This window comes from Gasterosteus aculeatus, chromosome 2 (assembly GCF_964276395.1).
Source record: "Gasterosteus aculeatus chromosome 2, fGasAcu3.hap1.1, whole genome shotgun sequence".
In the NCBI taxonomy this organism is placed as follows: domain Eukaryota; kingdom Metazoa; phylum Chordata; class Actinopteri; order Perciformes; family Gasterosteidae; genus Gasterosteus; species Gasterosteus aculeatus.
In genome coordinates, this window is record NC_135689.1 from 3,457,662 (window position 1) to 3,476,890 (window position 19,229).

Below are 19,229 nucleotides of genomic sequence, written 5' to 3' on the forward strand. Positions count from 1 at the left end.
TTTTCAGTGTGTCTCAGGCACAAGTCTGTCATCAGTCTGTCATCAGGCTCTCTCATCATGAAACCTGTAACACAGGCAGTTACAATTAAAAACATATTTTGGCGGGACAATTGGGTCTTTCCCCAAACTTTGGTGGTGCCTCGTCCCTATGGACCATATGCAGACATACACCCCTGGGTCCTGTCCCAGGTGACCCAGGAGACACATTATCAGGGCCTCCCTGACCGGTTCCACTTGTATAAAACATTTTTTCACTTCCTGGCAGCGTGCTACAAGATCTGACACCATCTGCTCAGGGCTTCATCACGTGCACTGCACTAATGCACGGGTCCACTGCATTAGTGCTAAATGATTTGTTTTTGAAGTTCATGGAACTTTATTAAGTTTCTACTTCTTAGAATTAAAACATATTATACATCACACCTTTACAGAAACGGATGAGCCCTGGTGTGAATGTGGTCATGTGACGCCACACAACAGGAAGCAACACGTCTATTGCAAAATACAAAAAAGATGAACAACCCCAAAAAACAGAATACACCTTTTTTTCACTTTAATTTACACGTCTCAGGCTGCAGTTCAGTTGTGATGAACGAGGCGTCCCAGAATGCTCCAAATCCTCCTGCTGCTGTGTTTTGCTGTTAGAGTTGAATGAGACTTTGATGCACAAAAAGGAACCTTATGATGGATCAAATAAAATGGCTCACTTATTATATTTAAGTCTAATTAAAAGTGGGTGGATTTATTTTGGTCTTGTCTTCATCTCAAAGGGTTTTTGTATCAGTCATTATAAAATGATAGAACACTTTTCTCTGGGTCACTGGATATATTTAAAATGAAGATTATAAACAGAAACAGAGGTTAAAGAAAACCTCACATCTGATATTCATCTGTGGTCTCTGCATTTCCACATTTCTCTGCATGTTTCACAACTTTCAAACTGTCTCTTGACACGAAGCGGAAGCGTTTCTCACAAACTGAGTGTCAGCGTGGACGTGAGGATGGGAAACACCTTGTTTGGTGCGTTGGGGCTTTTCTGTGAGTACTTTCTCTGTTTAAATCATAGTTTTCATAGATACAACTTTTTAAATGCCAGAAGTTAATAGTTTCTGTCAGTTTGATGATGTTTCTCACTTTATTTTAGCGCTGAATATTCTCCTCTACTGTGGACACGCACAAGGTTTTTATACAACTTTCTTTATTTTGATACATTGACTCAAGACGACTCAACACCTTCTATCACTATTTTACATTCAATATTTCTCTTTAGTCAATTTATGATAAATACAAGACAGAAGACAAGATTCATTCTTTGCATGTTGTGTTTGTTTCTAGATGCTTTGCTGCATATTGAGCCAAACTGGTCCCCTTTATTTACTAGAGAGAAAGTTACCTTCATATGTTACTCAAGAGAAGGAAACGACACTGACTGGAATTACTCATTCAGGAGTAACTAAATGAGTAGTAACTGAATGAGTAATTGACAATTTATAAATTAGTTATTGATTAATTATTGATAACACAAATGGATCAAACACATCAGCAGAGTGTGGCGCCTCCTTCAGGTGAAATGTTCTCATTACTCAGTGAACATTTTATTATTTATTACAGGGAGACTGACTTTGACATCTTCTTCTGTCAGCAACTTTATGTTAAATTATAATTATGTAGGAAAGATAAATTGTTCATTGTTCATTTAATGAAACTGATTTAGTAAAGCAAAGAAGTAACTTACACAGACAGAGATGTGATCCTTTAACTCCTGCGTCCTCCTTGTATGAAGGAGAATCAGTGACTCTTCACTGTCGACATGGAGACCAGAGAAAGGAGAAGAATGCTGACTTCTACAAAGACAAAACACTTATTGAGATGGACACAAACCATCAACACACACATGAAATCACCATTTCTCTGATGTCTGATGGGAGCTCTTACAAGTGCAGATTTAAGGACAAAGAATCTGAAATAGAATATTTGAAATGTGAGATTAGTTACTATGTTTAAAGACATTGTACCCAAACACCTGTTTAACACATGAAGACAGATAAAAAGATGGAGGACATCAGCAGTGACAGTAATCCACCAAGGACTCATCATAACACGTCTTTATTCTGTCAAACCTCTTTCCAACAGGTGTCCCTCATCCTGTCCTCACAGTGTCTCCATCATGGACGAGTCCTGGAGACTCAGTGACTCTGACCTGCAGAGTTGAACCTCAGTCTGCAGGATGGAGGTTCTTCTGGTATAAGGCTGCTCCAAAACTGTCATCCACAGACAACTCCTACACCTCTAAGCTTCTAGCTGGTGGCACCACTGGGACTGAACAGGATTCCTACATTCTTCATGGACAGACACACACAGCAGGATATGTGTGCAGAGCTGGAAGAGGAGATCCTGTGTCTTACACACGTAGTTATGTGAAGATTGTCTGGTCTGGAGGTGAGTTTGTTCAGACTTTTATAGTCTTGCAAAAGCGAATAAATGTCCTTGTTGTGTTGACATTGTTTGTCCTGTGTGTGTCTCCTAATGATGTGTCTTCAGCTGTAAATCCAGCAGCGTCTCTCACAGTGAGTCCTCACAGACTGCAGCACTATAGCACAGAGTCACTGTCACTGATCTGTGAGGGAAACTCTACTAAGTGGAGAGTGAAGAAGGTTGATGAAGATGGCCGCGTGTCATCATGTTCTAAGTGGGGAGCAATGAATGGATCCACATGCAACACCGACACTACAGCGAGTAGTGGAGTGTACTGGTGTGAGTCTGAAACACAGTTCAGCAATGCAGCCAACATCACTATACACCGTGAGTTTATATTCATTTAAAGGTTTTTATATCTAAAGTATTTACACATCTTATTACAGAGTGCTGACATTTTTAAGGTGACTTTATGATGAGTTTTACTCAATATTTATTTCAACAAACGGTTCAACAATCTTAGTTTGTAAATCCCTGATATCTTGTATCATTTAATTAAAAGATTTCCAACCATCTACAAACTACTTATCCTGCACACAGGGGGGCTGGAGTTTATCCCAGCCAACTTTGGGCAATAGACAGGGTTCACCCTGGACTGTTTGCCAGCCAATCACAGGGCTAACACAGAGAAACACAACCATTCACACACCTACAGGCAATTTAAAGTTACCGATCCATCTGATCCCCAACGCATGTCTTTGGACTGTGGGAGGAAGCTGGAGTACCCAGAGAGAACCCACACAGACACAGAGAGAACATGCAGACTCCACACAGAAAGGCCACTGGGCGGAGTCGAACCAAGGACCTTCTTGCTGTGAGGCGACAGTGATAACCACCACACCACCGTGCCGCCTTTGAACTGATTTAGTAAAGTAAAGAAGTAACTGTTACACAGACAGAGATGTGATCCTTTAACTCCTGCGTCCTCCTTGTATGAAGGAGAATCAGTGACTCTTCACTGTCGACATGGAGACCAGAGAAAGGAGAAGAATGCTGACTTCTACAAAGACAAAACACTTATTGAGATAGACACAAACCATCAACACACACATGAAATCAACATTTCTCTGATGTCTGACGGGAACTCTTACAAGTGCAGATTTAAGGACAAAGAATCTGAAATAGAATATTTGAAATGTGAGATTAGTTACTATGTTTAAAGACATTGTACCCAAACACCTGTTTAACACATGAAGACAGATAAAAAGATGGAGGACATCAGCAGTGACAGTAATCCACCAAGGACTCATCATAACACGTCTTTATTCTGTCAAACCTCTTTCCAACAGGTGTTCCTCACCCTGTCCTCACAGTGTCTCCATCATGGACGAGTCCTGGAGACTCAGTGACTCTGACCTGCAGTGTTGAGCTGCCGTCTGCAGGATGGAGGTTCTTCTGGTATAAGGCTGTTCCAGAAATGTCATACACCTACTACTACACCTATGAGATTCTAGCTGGTGGCACCAATGGGACTGAACAGGATTCCTACATTCTTCATGGACAGACACACACAGCAGGATATAAGTGCAGAGCTGGAAGAGGAGATCCTGTGTTTTACACTCAGTATAGTGGTGTGAAGTTTGTCTGGTCTGGAGGTGAGTTTGTTCAGACTTTAATATTCTTGCACAAGGGATTAAATGTCCTTTTTGTGTTGACATTGTTTGTCCTGTGTGTGTCTCCTAATGATGTGTCTTCAGGTGTGAATCCAGCAGCGTCTCTCACAGTGAGTCCTCACAGACTGCAGCACTTCAGCACAGAGTCACTGTCACTGATCTGTGAGGGAAACTCTACTAAGTGGAGAGTGATGAAGGTTGATGAATATGGTGACGTGTCATCATGTTCTTACTGGGGAGAAATGACTGGATCCACATGCAACACCGACACTACAGCGCGTAGTGGAGTGTACTGGTGTGAGTCTGTAACACAGTCCAGCAGTGCAGCCAACATCACTATACACAGTGAGTTTATATTCATTTAAAGGTTTTTATATCTAAAGTATTTACACATCTTCATACAGAGTGCTGACATTTTTAAGGTGACTTCATGATGAGTTTTACTCAATATTTATTTTAACAAACGGTTCAACAATCTTAGTTTGTAAATCCCTGATATCTTGTATCATTTAATTAAAAGATTTCCAACCATCTACAAACTACTTATCCTGCACACAGGGGGGCTGGAGTTTATCCCAGCCAAGTTTGGGAATTAGACAGGGTTCACCCTGGACTGTTTGCCAGCCAATCACAGGGCTAACACAGAAACACAACCATTCACACACCTACAGGCAATTTAAAGTTACCGATCCATCTGATCCCCAAACGCATGTGTTTGGACTGTGGGAGGAAGCTGGAGTACCCAGAGAGAACCCACACAGACACAGAGAGAACATGCAGACTCCACACAGAAAGGCCACTGGGCGGAGTCGAACCAAGAACCTTTTTGCTGTGAGGCGACAGTGATAACCACCACACCACCGTGCCGCCTTTGAACTGATTTAGTAAAGCAAAGAATAACTGTTACACAGACAGATGTGATCCTTTAACTCCTGCGTCCTCCTTGTATGAAGGAGAATCAGTGACTCTTCACTGTCGACATGGAGACCAGAGAAAGGAGAAGAATGCTGACTTCTACAAAGACAAAACACTTATTGAGATGGACACAAACCATCAACACACACATGAAATCACCATTTCTCTGATGTCTGATGGGAGCTCTTACAAGTGCAGATTTAAGGACAAAGAATCTGAAATAGAATATTTGAAATGTGAGATTAGTTACTATGTTTAAAGACATTGTACCCAAACACCTGTTTAACACATGAAGACAGATAAAAAGATGGAGGACATCAGCAGTGACAGTAATCCACCAAGGACTCATCATAACACGTCTTTATTCTGTCAAACCTCTTTCCAACAGGTGTCCCTCGTCCTGTCCTCACAGTGTCTCCATCACGGACGAGTCCTGGAGACTCAGTGACTCTGACCTGCAGAGTTGAACCTCAGTCTGCAGGATGGAGGTTCTTCTGGTATAAGGCTGTTCCAGACATGTCACACTACTCCTACACCCCTGAACTTCTAGCTGGTGGCACCAATGGGACTGAACAGGATTTCTACATTCTTCATGGACAGACACACACAGCAGGATATGTGTGCAGAGCTGGAAGAGGAGATCCTGTGTCTTACACTCTGTATAGTGGTGTGAAGTTTGTCTGGTCTGGAGGTGAGTTTGTTCAGACTTTTATATTCTTGCACAAGGGAATGAATGTCCTTTTTGTGTTGACGTTGTTTGTCCTGTGTGTGTCTCCTAATGATGTGTCTTCAGGTGTGAGTCCAGCAGCGTCTCTCACAGTGAGTCCTCACAGACTGCAGCACTTCAGCACAGAGTCACTGTCACTGATCTGTGAGGGAAACTCTACTGAGTGGAGAGTGAAGAAGGCTGATGAATATGGTGACGTGTCACCCTGTTTTTACTGGGGAGAAATGAATGGATCCACATGCAACACCAACGCTAGAGCGAGTAGTGGAGTGTACTGGTGTGAGTCTGAAACACAGTTCAGCAATGCAGCCAACATCACTATACACAGTGAGTTTATATTAATTTAAAGGTTTTTATATCTAAAGTATTTACTCATCTCTTTACAGAGTGCTGACATTTTTAAGGTGACTTCATGATGAGTTTAACTCAATATTTATTTCAACAAACGGTTCAACAATCTTAGTTTAAAAATCCCTGATATCTTGTATCATTTAATTAAAAGATTTCCAACCATCTACAAACAACTTATCCTGCACACAGGGGGGCTGGAGTTTATCCCGGCCAAGTTTGGGAATTAGACAGGGTTCACCCTGGACTGATTGTCAGCCAATCACAGGGCTAACACAGAGAAACACAACCATTCACACACCTACAGGCAATTTAAAGTTACCGATCCATCTGATCCCCAATGCATGTGTTTGGACTGTGGGAGGAAGCTGGAGAACCCAGAGAGAACCCACACAGACACAGAGAGAACCCACAAAGTATTTACACATATTAATACAGTGCTGACATTTCTAAGGTGACTTTATGATGAGTTTAACTCTATATTCATTTGAACAAACGATTCAACAATCTTAGTTTGTTGCAGTATCATTTCTCTGTATTATCCAACACGTCTTTGTAGTTTACTTTCCTCTTTATGACCATTGACATCCACCATTGACTTTAAACCAGGAGGAGCTGTAGAGTTAGCTGCTCACTTTGTACCTTTTAGACCATTCTGTAGCTCACTGCCACTAAGTGGACATTTGTCTCCCGACATATTGAGCATTAATTAAAGATGTAACTGTGAGCATGTACGTCACCAAAGGGCCGTCTCTTCCATCCATGAAATGCAGCTATTCGCTCAGCTACTGTGTGAATGTGAATAACAAATGTAAACTGTAAATGTCTTCTCCTCATTGTTCATCAGCTTGTTTGACTTCCTGTCCTCTGGTCTCTTTACAGGTGGTGATGTCATCCTGTTGAGTTCTGTCCATCCTGTGACTGAGGGACATTCCGTCACTCTTGGCTGCAAGTTGAGGACAGAAAACTTTCTTTATAATGTGGATTTCTATAAAAATGACAAACTCATCCCAAATCCTGCCAGAGGGGAGCTGCTTATCTCTGCAGTTACTAAGTCAGATGAAGGCTTTTATAAATGTACAGGAAGGAAATCACCTCAAGGTTTGGAGACTTTGACCTCAGCAGAGAGCTGGTTGTCAGTGAAATGTGAGTACGAGTTTTGTAACATGTGTTACAGTCTGAGTGAGAACAGGTGTCACTGAATTAGAAGTTATCTTAAGATAAACTATTTTTTTGTGAGACAATATAGTTTTAAAGATGTTCATGTTCAGTAAAAACACATAATATTAGAGATGTAACATGACCAGCAGTGAAAGGTGAATGTTGTTTGATCAAGGCTTCATGTTTGTGTATTTGAGTGTGTGTGTTGTAGTACTTGTTTAGTACTACAACACATTAGTACCTGTGTTTTTACTAGTTTTACTTTGTTTTGAGTATGTTTTTCTGTTTCTGTGACACTCTGAGATCTGTTGATGAAGAGTGTGTTATAAATAAACTGTATTATTATTGTTACTTGTGTATCTCTTCATGGTTGGTGTGTACTTGTGTGTAGATCCTGAAGAAGCAGCATCAAGCTCTGTGTTTCTCGTGCCGTTGGTTGTTGGTCTGGTTTCTGGAGTTTTACTGATTATTCTCCTGCTGCTGTTTCTGCGTCGCTACAGAAAGTCAGAAGGTGAGATCTTTTCCTTCTGATATCAGACTGATTTCACTGAAATAAGTCAAAGTCACAGATATTATTACACACACTAATTAATGATCAATGTGAAACCTTTTTCTTGCAGCTTCAAGCCTCAGCAGGTTGGTACAAGCCTCTCTTCTCTCACTCTGAACATGGCAGCAGGACTTTACATGTTCCTCATTAAATCCTCTGTATTTACTTCATGTTTTGGACCCACAAGGTCTCAGAGGACCAATCAGAGCCCAGCTACAGACCACATGATCAACCAGGGTGAAACTCAAGACGGACATTACGCTTCTCTTCTTCATGGTCAGCTTTAATCCTGATTTATTTAATAATGTCTTCTTAACTTTAATGCTAACATTTCCATCTCTGGTTATCTGTTTGAGAAGATTCTATAATTGATACAAAGTGGTTCAAATGATTGATACGACCTCGTCTTCATCCTCACTGCTCTGCAGGTGATTCTTGTCTCTATGAAGCAATCGGAGGCTCTGAGGAACCTGAACATGGTGCAGTAAATCCTGTGTGTTCATCACACAGCTGTTAAAATACTAGAATCAGATGATCAAGTGACTGGTTGATCGTCCTTTAAATTAAAGACAAAGTGTATCGATGATGTCACAGATTCTGTGTTTGAGCTTAAAGACATTGATGGTTAATGTGAATACTTCTATAAGGGAACAAGCTGCAGTGGTTGAGATGCTTTTGTAGGCCAGCAGAGCTTTAATAAAGGAGAATAAAGTGTCTCTTCATGCATTCATCTGATCCTTCTAACAGGGACGAATGATGAACCAGAGGAGAGTGTTTATGAAAATGTGAGGATGGAAACAGCTGCAGGTACTTCAAGTACAACAGACCATGTAGTACAATCTGAGTGTACTTGTGTATTACTACCAGCAGTCGGCAAAGGTCAAACACAACACTTACACCTGTTACTCTTAAATAACCTTTAATCTCTTTTATCAGATGGATAAAAACATCTGCATGGACAGAACCAGGGGAACGGATGACGACATGAAAAACCACACCTTTGTCTTTCTGAGTAATTATTGTGTCAACTTCTTCTTTCCTGATATGAGACAGTATTTTGTAGTTAACCCACAAAAAGATGATTTAAAGGAAATACATCATATGTTTTTAAAAGTTTATTACATTTAAGTATTTAAATGTTTGTGTTGAGTGTTTACTGTACATTTCATTTCATCTCCTCAGTCACTTTTTTTTAAAGCTTTTTTGAAGGCTGGTTCGGAGGCTTGTTTGAAAAACGGAAAAAAGTAGTTTGACGTCTGAGCTTCAGAACGTTGGTGATATTACTCAATATGAAGTAATGGTTTCATTTAAACGATTAAAATAAATGTTTATCTTTGTCTTTTTAAGAGTTTTAACAGGTGCTGTTTGTATTTTATCTTAACCGGTTTGTGTTTAACCTTTTTATGCATCAATAAACTTCTAAACAGTGTTTCCTACAGTCATTTCTTTAATAAAATTAATATTAGAGATCACAGGGAACGTATGTCCACATGCTCCTCCTGCATCACATTAGTAAGATTCATCCAAACAAAATTCCTATATTGTATATATATATGAATATAAAATATACTTTATATGTATCTATGGGTGCATGACATGCTGCTCTCCATGAGTCAGGTGCAGAGCGCGGGTGACCATCCCCCTTAAGGATGGCGCGTGCTTCTGCGTCTTTACGCACCGTTGTGTCGACGCACTCGTTTCAACTCATGGTTCTAAAAGTCTTGCGTGTGTTGCAGAGCAATTCACCGCCAGAACAACAAGTGGAGTAACGTGTTTTTATTGAAGACGACCTAGAGAGTCACGTCTGTGTGTGGTTCATTTTATTTTGTATAGCCCATAATTGCAAATGACAAATCTGCCTTAGAGGGCTTTACAGTCTGTACACATGCAACATCCTCTGCCCCGAAACCCACCATCGGCACAGGAACAACTCCCCAAAAAACGAAAAAAAAACCTTCCAAGAGGGAAAAAAGGGAAGAAACCTTAGGGAGAACGTCAGAGGAGGGATCCCACTCCCGGGATGGACAGACTACAATGGATGCCATGTGTACAGAATGAACAATGTATAATACATGCAATTCCTATGACAGAAATGATTCAAGTAACTGTAGTAAGCCAGGCGCACAGCAGGACCACTGCAGGGGCACCCAAACATCAGATAGAACCACCATCCACAGAAGCCTGTGGGGAGGGAGAGCACAGAGACTTAAGGAGAGGGTAATGTTGGTTTACGAGTACAGTGATATGATTAATATCTAAAATAATCATGATGATGGCAGCAGCAGGCGTCAAAAGGGCCACGGCAGGTGTCAGGACCAGAGTCCCGAAGGAACCACAGTCTCCGGTCTCTCCAACAAACTGTCCCTTTTATAACCCCAGAAAGACCGGATTCATGAAAGTCCTCAAAGAAGCACAGAGAGGCAAACAAAACCTTTAAGACCTCTGAGGCCATGAACAAGTGTCCACCTGGTACTTAGTATCTCACCTCTTTGCAGAACTGCTGTCACTTCCGTCTCATCAGGATTCCTCATTTTTGAACACAAACATATATTTAGTGTTTTAGTTTTAGGTGGCATGCTCGATCTAACGTTTCCCACAGAACGATGAGATACCAACAGCAACATGCAGATAGGACTCATCAACGGTGCGTCATCCAGGTGATTCCGGAGGTAGATACTCAGTAGCAACAAAGGCTGACTAGTTAACAATCTAAGATAATTCACAATAAAAATTCATAAAAAAAGGAATGGGGCACCAGCCTGAAATATCAAACAACCCAGTTCAATGCGGTTCATTTTTTCCTTATGTTTTCACTTTGTCTTGCTCCGTTTTATTTGGGTCAACAGAAACACGGAGAAATGGAAAGTTGTCTTACTTTTATTGTGATGGTCTTATATTCAGTTACGGATTTACAAGTGCTGTGGCCCCAGATAAACATGTGACTCTGGTCCCTGATCAAACTTCACGTTCCTCACAATGGAGCGACCTATAACCAGAGTTGGCTTCTGTGTCGCTGAGTGGGGAGAAGCGGTGTGAAACGGGAAAAGTGGTTGGTGGTGAACCGTGTGCTTCGAGACTCGAGCTTACTCCGGACAGTCAGCAGCCTCCCTGCTGGGGGGGTTGCCGGGGGACGGCTAGCAGGAGCTAACGACTGAGCTTCCATGGAGCCGTGCTTCTACCTCACTAGGCCTCGCCTCCGACATATCAAATATACTACATTACATGTACCACGCAAGGGAGGCAGAGGAATAGCTAGACATGTGACACACCGACTGAGAGAGAGCAGGAGAGGGAGGGAAGACGTCACTAGGTTAGCTGCAAAGCTAATGTAGCTAACGCTAGTGGAACTAGCGTCGATGCTAAACAACGTCCAAGTAATTATTTGATTAAATGAAACGTTGCTAGAAGATGGACGGGTGTGCGTGTTAAACGACACGTCAGATAGATAACAGTTATTTTCCCGCTTGTACTGATAAATATTAGACACAATCTGTGAAAGTTTGATGGCAACAGGAAGTGAAGCAACACGCCTCACCGCATAGACGCTGCTTCTGATTCCTAATATGATAAATACTTTTACACTGTCACATTTCATGAGGCGAGTGCATCACTAAAGACTATTTCTATAACCAGAGTGTGAGCTAACGTGAGCCTGATCCCTGTCTTTCGAATTGATCCTAGCAAGATCAATAGCAGAAACTAAGCTTAGTATCGATACTTTTGGTATTTATCTGACCAAGTAGAGAGAAAAATGACATCCTCTTGACCATCATGTATCACTGTGAGGACTGCAGTTAGTGGACAGATGTGTTGACTCCTCCGGGTCTACAGCTGTACCGTATGATCACATCGCCAGCAGATCCTTTTCCCATCGGCCTTGTAGCCACAATCTCATTACATAATCAATGTCTGTCAAATCAACATTTATAGCCATCATTTCTGATGAAAATGATGTTACATTGTTCGTACTAAATACATCGATTCAAATATGTATTTTCATGGCATATCAATCAAACTGCCTGAGTGGTACAAAGAAATTCTTGGCAAACAGCAGGATACAATTAGCTTACATTGATGATCACATGAGATGGACAAACTGTTTTAATGATACTGTTACAGCGTAAAGAATATCCAAATCTACTTGGCCCTGTGTGAAAAAGTAACTGCAATTGAACTCAGCTTTCAAAGGATTTGAAAGTTCACAGTTCACTCAAGACACCAGGAAGGGGGCAAATACTTTTTCACATTTTTTGGGCCACTGACTCATCGTTTAATAACTCGGTTGTGTCTGTCTGTCAATAGTGACAATTGTTGCCTTTGCCCTCATTGCGGCCAAAAGACTCCTTTCCACTGAATACAGTCTTCATCAGGTGAGTCACGTGACCTCAGCATTTTACTTTCCAGATGCTCTCAATTCTGACCTTCTTCCAGGATGTGAAATAGAGCTTCAGTGTGACACGAGGAGACGTCTTATCGTAGCGTGTGTGACACATTGTTGCAAACCGCGTTGTCTCCAGGTGGAGACACCTGCTGCTCAGATAGAAGGAGGCCAGCAGGCGGAGGCCTCGTCCCCCCCTGAGTGGAGAGTCTCCACTGTCACGGTGTGGTTCACTTCCTGTTGTATTTTGTAGTTTTCTGCCACTCGTGTCCCCGGGTAACTTCACTTCCTGCCTTGTCCCGTCATCCCCTGTGATCGTCTTAATAGTTTCCACCTGTGTCCAATCACCTGCACCTCCCTTGTGTATTTAAGCAGTGTGTCTCCTGTGTCACTTGTCGCGTCATTGTCTTTAGCCACGCATGTCCTTGTCTTTCGTCACACATGTTGCCTGCTGTTTTTTCCTCCCGGTTCCTGTGTTTTTGACCTTTGACTACTAAAGTCCTTTTGTTCCTCCAAGTCTGCATTTTGAGTCCTGCCTTACACCCCCAACCCTGACAGACTGACGCGACCAAAGAAGGGCTCAGCAGACCCAATGCCAGATTACGGACCAGATTACCTGGACGTAAGAAGTCCCTTCTGGCAGCGGAAAACGAACTTCATCTTCGGTCCCAGGGGCTATCAGCTCGCCTGCCTCGAGCTCCGGGATCTGCTAAATCCTAAGAGGAGCCCTGGCCAGAGGAATAACAGACGTCCCGCTGGGCCGCCGCAGCGATCTCCCGTTCCCGCTGGGCCGCCGCAGCGATCTCCCGTTCCCGCTGGGCCGCCGCAGCGATCTCCCGTTCCCGCTGGGCCGCCGCAGCGATCTCCCGTTCCCGCTGGGCCGCCGCAGCGATCTCCCGTTCCCGCTGGGCCGCCGCAGCGATCTCCCGTTCCCGCTGGGCCGCCGCAGCGATCTCCCGTTCCCGCTGGGCCGCCGCAGCGATCTCCCGTTCCCGCTGGGCCGCCGCAGCGATCTCCCGTTCCCGCTGGGCCGCCGCAGCGATCTCCCGTTCCCGCTGGGCCGCCGCAGCGATCTCCCGTTCCCGCTGGGCCGCCGCAGCGATCTCCCGTTCCCGCTGGGCCGCCGCAGCGATCTCCCGTTCCGAGACTCTCGGCCAGTCCCCGCTCCGAGACTCTCGGCCAGTCCCCCCTCCGAGACTCTCGGCCAGTCCCCCCTCCGAGACTCATGGCCCCGACGCCCCCGGTCCCCGCTCCGAGACTCAGACTCCCTCCCTCCCATCCCATGGTCCTCTCCCACCCTCCCGTTGGTGATTTGGGGGCCGTCTGGGATCCGGCCCTTGAGGGGGGGGGCTGTGGGGTGGGTTATGGGGGGGGGCTGAGCCTCCGCCGACTGCGGAGGTGTTCCGTGTCCTCGAGCCGCCGCCCCCGACTACCCCGGAGGTTTCCCGTGTCCCCGAGCGGCCCCCGACTACCCCGGAGGTTTCCCGTGTCCCCGAGCGGCCCCCGACTACCCCGGAGGTTTCCCGTGTCCCCGAGCCGCCGCCGACCACCCCGGAGGTTTCCCGTGTCCCCGAGCCGCCGCCGACCACCCCGGAGGTTTCCCGTGTCCCCGAGCCGCCGCCGACCACCCCGGAGGTTTCCCGTGTCCCCAAGCCGCCGCCGACCACCCCGGAGGTTTCTCGTGTCCCCGAGCCTGCAATTCCGGAGACGTTCCGGAGCCGGCCAAATGGCCGTCCGTCGGGTCGACCACCGGAGACTCCCCGGCAGTGTGCCTATCCGCCAGGCCGACCCCCAGAAGCTCCCCGGTCGCCTGGCCACCCGCCGGGCCGCCCGCCAGAGTTTCCTGGGTGGTCCGACCAACGTCTCGGTTTTCCCTCCCCCCCACCCCTTGTTTCGCTCTAGTGTGAGCCGCCTGGAAGTCGGCCCTTGAGGGGGGGGGTACTGTCACGGTGTGGTTCACTTCCTGTTGTATTTTGTAGTTTTCTGCCACTCGTGTCCCCGGGTAACTTCACTTCCTGCCTTGTCCCGTCATCCCCTGTGATCGTCTTAATAGTTTCCACCTTTGTCCAATCACCTGCACCTCCCTTGTGTATTTAAGCAGTGTGTCTCCTGTGTCACTTGTCGCGTCATTGTCTTTAGCCACGCATGTCCTTGTCTTTCGTCACACATGTTGCCTGCTGTTTTTTCCTCCCGGTTCCTGTGTTTTTGACCTTTGACTACTAAAGTCCTTTTGTTCCTCCAAGTCTGCATTTAGAGTCCTGCCTTCCACCCCCAACCCTGACATCCACCTCCTCTTCCAGCCAAGCCGAGGCCTGCTATGAAAACGTGGAGGCCCCCCGGCCCCCCGGCCCCCCGACAGACCAGCTGCGCCATCGAACGCCCAAGAGGGAGGAGACAAGGTCACTTGATGGTGATGGCGGCGCGGGTACGGAACGATGCGAGGCAGAGCGAGAGGCACCGGGCTCCCAGAGAGCCTCCCCGTACCTCACCGAGCAGCTGAGTCTGAAATATCCTCAGAGGACACCTACGAGTCCTCCTTTAGTCTGGGACTCAAGGGCGTAGGTTTGTTCTCAGAATTCGTAGGGAAACTACGAGACCATACAAAAAAACCTAATGTTAATATTGTGTTGAACAGGCAAACTTTAATAATATATGTGTAACTTGCCACGGAGTTTAACCTTAGTTTAAATAGGAAATGGTTTTCTACTTTAAATAAATAATTACGACTAATGAAATGATCAGAACAGAATCAGAATCTCCCCGTCAATTCCAAAGTATGATTCATTGGCATCATCAGAGTTTCTCCCCATCTGGTTGTTTAAACCTTTCTCTAAACTGCAAATCCGAGGTGTCCGACAACTTCCCCAAACGGCCTTCAATTTCATTGTTAATGCTGGTGGTACAAAAAAGACTTGAGGCCAGCTGCTGCTTCCTCAACCTGCACTACGTCTGCTTTGTGTCAGGGGGTGCGTGGGAGGCAGGACTCAAACTTTGCCAAAGTCACGGTTATGTTGACAAAGTATGATAGTAATGCAAGCGTCTATGGTTTAGTCTGAATTTGTATTATTTGTATTTTGAAGTATGTTGTCAGGCAAAAGTGTAGAGATGTGGATATGTTTGATTTCACTTCAATTGTAAATAAATTGTTTTTACTTGAAGACGCTGACAGAAGAAGCCACACGTCTGCCTGTGTCATTTATTTTTTCATTTTTTCAGTGTGTCTCAAGCACAAGTCTGTCATCAGGCTCTCATCATGAAACCACTAACACAGGCAGCTAAAATTCAAAACATATTTTGGGGTGAAAGTTGGGTCTTTCCTAAAACTTTGGTGGTGACTAGTCCCTATGGACCATATGCAGGCATACACCCCTGGGTCCTGTCCCAGGTGACCCAGGAGACACATTATCAGGGCCTCCCTGACCGGTCCAACTTGTGGAAAACATTTTTTCACTTCCTGGCAGCGTGCTCCAAGATCTGACACCATCTACTCAGGGCTTCATCACGTGCATGGTTTTGGATTTCCGGCGGAACAGAGCCCCACCCTCCCCCATCACCCTGTGTGACTCCCCCGTCACTATTGTGGATTCCTTCCGTTTCCTGGGCTCCATCATCACCCAGGACCTCAAGTGGGAGCTGAACATCAGCTCCATCACCAAGAAGGCTCAGCAGAGGTTGTTCTTCCTGAGGCAGCTGAAGAAACTCAACCTGCCAAAGACGATGATGGTCCACTTCTACACGGCCATCATCGAGTCCTCTGCTCCTCCATCACCGTCTGGTACGCTGCAGCCACAGCCAAGGACAAGGGCAGGCTGCAGCGCGTCATCCGCTCTGCAGAGAGGGTGATCGGCTGCAATCTGCCGTCCCTGCAGGAATTGTTCGCTTCCAGGTCTCTGAAGCGAGCTAAAAAGATCGCGGCCGACCCCTCCCACCCCGGACAAAAACTGTTTGTGGCCCTTCCATCTGGCAGGAGGCTGAGGTCCATCAGGACTACGACCTCCCGCCACACAAACAGTTTCTTCCCGTCGGCAGTCGGGCTCATCAACAGAGCCCGGTCCCCCACTGCCTGACTATAACACTCCACCGGTCACTCCCCCTCATACTGCACATGCCACTTTAACTGCAATTCATCACTTTGTCACTTGTCACTTTGTCTCTTGTCTGTTACTTGTTTGTTAGTGCACTTTATGTTTAATATTTTTCTTTTTTACTTTTTAATATTTAAATTTTTTTAACTTTATTCCGTTGTTTTATGCTAACCCATAGCCTTAGCCTTATTCTACTAACCCATTGCATTAGCATTTCATTCCACTTTATTTTATTACTTGTGCACTGCTGTCTGTCTACTGTTGCGCACTAACCGCCAAGACAAATTCCTTGTATGTTTGACATATTTTGGCTAATAAATGTTTCCTGATTCCTGATTCCTGATTCCTAATGCACGGGTCCACTGCATTAGTGCTAAATGATTTGTTTTTGAAGTTCATGGATCCTTCATTAAGTTTCTTCTTTTTAGGATTAAAACATGTTATCATACATCACATGACACCTTTGTAGAAACGGATGAGCCCTGGTGTGAATGTGGTCATGTGACGCCACACAACAGGAAGCAACACGTCTTTTATAAGTGAAGGGAAACAGGACATGTCAGTCTGAGGAGCCTTGTGGTTCTTCTCCTCACGCAATGGCTGAAGAATTATCTATAAAGCACAGATGTAGGATAAGATCTGTGAATGTCACGACTGAACAAACATGATTAAATGAGTTAATATATGAATTGTTGATCACGGGTCATTCATACAGGCTCATAAGAAGGCGGTTTATGTGTTTGTCATATTGCACTGGAGTTTATTAAGTGTCACCTCAAGTATTCAATATTATTTGTACATATATATATATATATAATATATATATATATATATATATATATATATATATATATATATATATATATATATATATATATATATATATATATACAGCACTACAGTGCTGTAGTGCTGTAGTGGTACAATTAGAGGTGGGTAAACTCTGAATTTTGTGATCATACAGACCTCGACGCGATGTGAAGCAACGCAACACAAAGCGTCGCGACTCTGTAAGGCTGTCCTGGCTATATTGCATTATGTTATCAGTAAAAGTCATATACAATCAATGACAATGAATAAAGAACTAACAATGTGTTAGTAGTTTGTAGTTTATTACATCTAAGAAAACAGTGAAGAAAAGTATGTCAACACAACACAACAAGACAATTGCAGATTAAGAACTATCTACATATGGAGTCTCCTTTTTACAGTAGTGCCCAGAGGGCCTCCTTGTCCTCCACGTCAGGTCCTGCCTTGCACAGAGGAGCCATGAACCCCAGAACACGTTCATGGCTCCTCTGTGCCTCAGGATGTTATATAATATATAATATAATATATATTATATAATATTTAAGAGTTAACCAGTTAGGCAGCTTGTCAATTACACTGACAACATAAGTTAAAGGAACACTCATGTACTACCTATGTCATCATAAATAGCCTACAGCACGTTTTGTTTTCACATTGAGAACTGACTTGTTTTCTAATCTACGCGTCACCAGGCGTTTTTCTTGTCCTTTTACCGTGCACGTCCGCGAAATATTGTCTGACATGAAACCGGTCCGTGAGGTAAAAAGGTTGGGGACCACTGGGCTGATCCACAGCGTGTGTTTACACACCTCCTGGATCCTGATTGGTCGCTGCTGCAGCCGCAAGGCACTGATTGGATGCTCACAGACCGTAATACAGCGCAGATGAAAAGGATTCAGACTACGTTTATATGTTCAACAATAGGAAACGTAGTCTTAGCTGTTTTAAAATTTCACCAAGTTTATTTCGGATTATTCCAACGGAAGAATACAAGGCGCAGGTAACTTTGAGGTGCGTAAACGCTATTTCCAAAATTCCAGAGGTGCGTTTACCCTCTACTACAGCCCTGTATATATATATATATATATATATATATATAGAGAGAGAGAGAGAGAGAATATATATGTATATATATATATATATATATATATATATATATATATATATATATATTCTGTGGAAGATGAGGAACTAAAGAGTTGGTGGAAATTATCTCCATTTACTTCATTAAGTCTCATGCGAATGAGGTGGTCTGTGAAATAGACTTAAATATTTCCTATTTGATGTGTTTTAAAGGTTCTGTTGATTTATACCTTCTCTAAATGTATTGTTGAATATGTGAATAATATGTGCTTTTATTTTTCTATTGCAAAATACTAAAAAGATGAACAACCCCAAAAAACAGAATACACCTTTTTTTTCACTTTAATTTCCACGTCTCAGGCTGCAGTTCAGTTGTGATGAAAGAGGCGTCCCAGAATGCTCCAAATCCTCCTGCTGCTCTGTTTTGCTGTTAGAGTTGAATGAGACTTTGATGCACAAAAAGGAACCTTATGATTGATCAAATAAAATGGCTCACTTATTATATTTAAGTCTAATTAAAAGTGGGTGGATTTATTTTGGTCTGGTCTTTATCTCAAAGGGTTTTTGTATCAGTCATTCTAAAATGATAGAAGACTTTTCTCTGGGTCACTGGATATATTTAAAATGAAGATTATAAACAGAAGCAGAGGTTAAAGAAAACCTCACATCTGATATTCATCTGTGGTCTCTGCATTTCCACATTTCTCTGCATGTTTCACACCTTTCAAACTTTTCTGTGAGTACTTTCTCTGTTTAAATCATAGTTTTCATAGATACAACTTTTTAAATGCCAGAAGTTAATAGTTTCTGTCAGTTTGATGATGTTTCTCACTTTATTTTAGCGCTGAATATTCTCCTCTACTGTGGACACGCTCAAGGTTTCTATACAACTTCCTTTATTTTGATACATTCACTCAAGACGACTCAACACCTTCTATCACTATTTTACATGTAATATTTCTCTTTAGTTAATTTATGATGAATACAAGACAGAAGACAAGATTCATTCTTTGCATGTTGTGTTTGTTTCTAAATGCTTTGCTGCATATTGAGCCAAACTGGTCCCCTTTATTTACTGGACAGA

The 19,229-nt window shown here is 43.7% G+C and overlaps 1 protein-coding gene across 1 annotated transcript; it reads left to right on the plus strand.

Annotated features, from left to right (window-relative positions):
* The first annotated feature begins 855 nt into the window (after positions 1-855).
* On the plus strand, positions 856-9,218 carry LOC144386214 (uncharacterized). The gene is made up of 14 exons (XM_078086145.1): positions 856-1,038; positions 1,145-1,180; positions 2,134-2,439; positions 2,542-2,802; positions 3,765-4,070; positions 4,173-4,433; positions 5,392-5,694; positions 6,961-7,224; positions 7,631-7,750; positions 7,860-7,875; positions 7,977-8,065; positions 8,218-8,268; positions 8,537-8,596; positions 8,726-9,218. Exons 1-14 carry the CDS (start codon positions 1,002-1,004, stop codon positions 8,731-8,733), a joined length of 2,118 nt encoding a protein of 705 aa, XP_077942271.1. The 5' UTR covers positions 856-1,001; the 3' UTR covers positions 8,734-9,218.
* Positions 9,219-19,229: the final 10,011 nt, after the last annotated feature.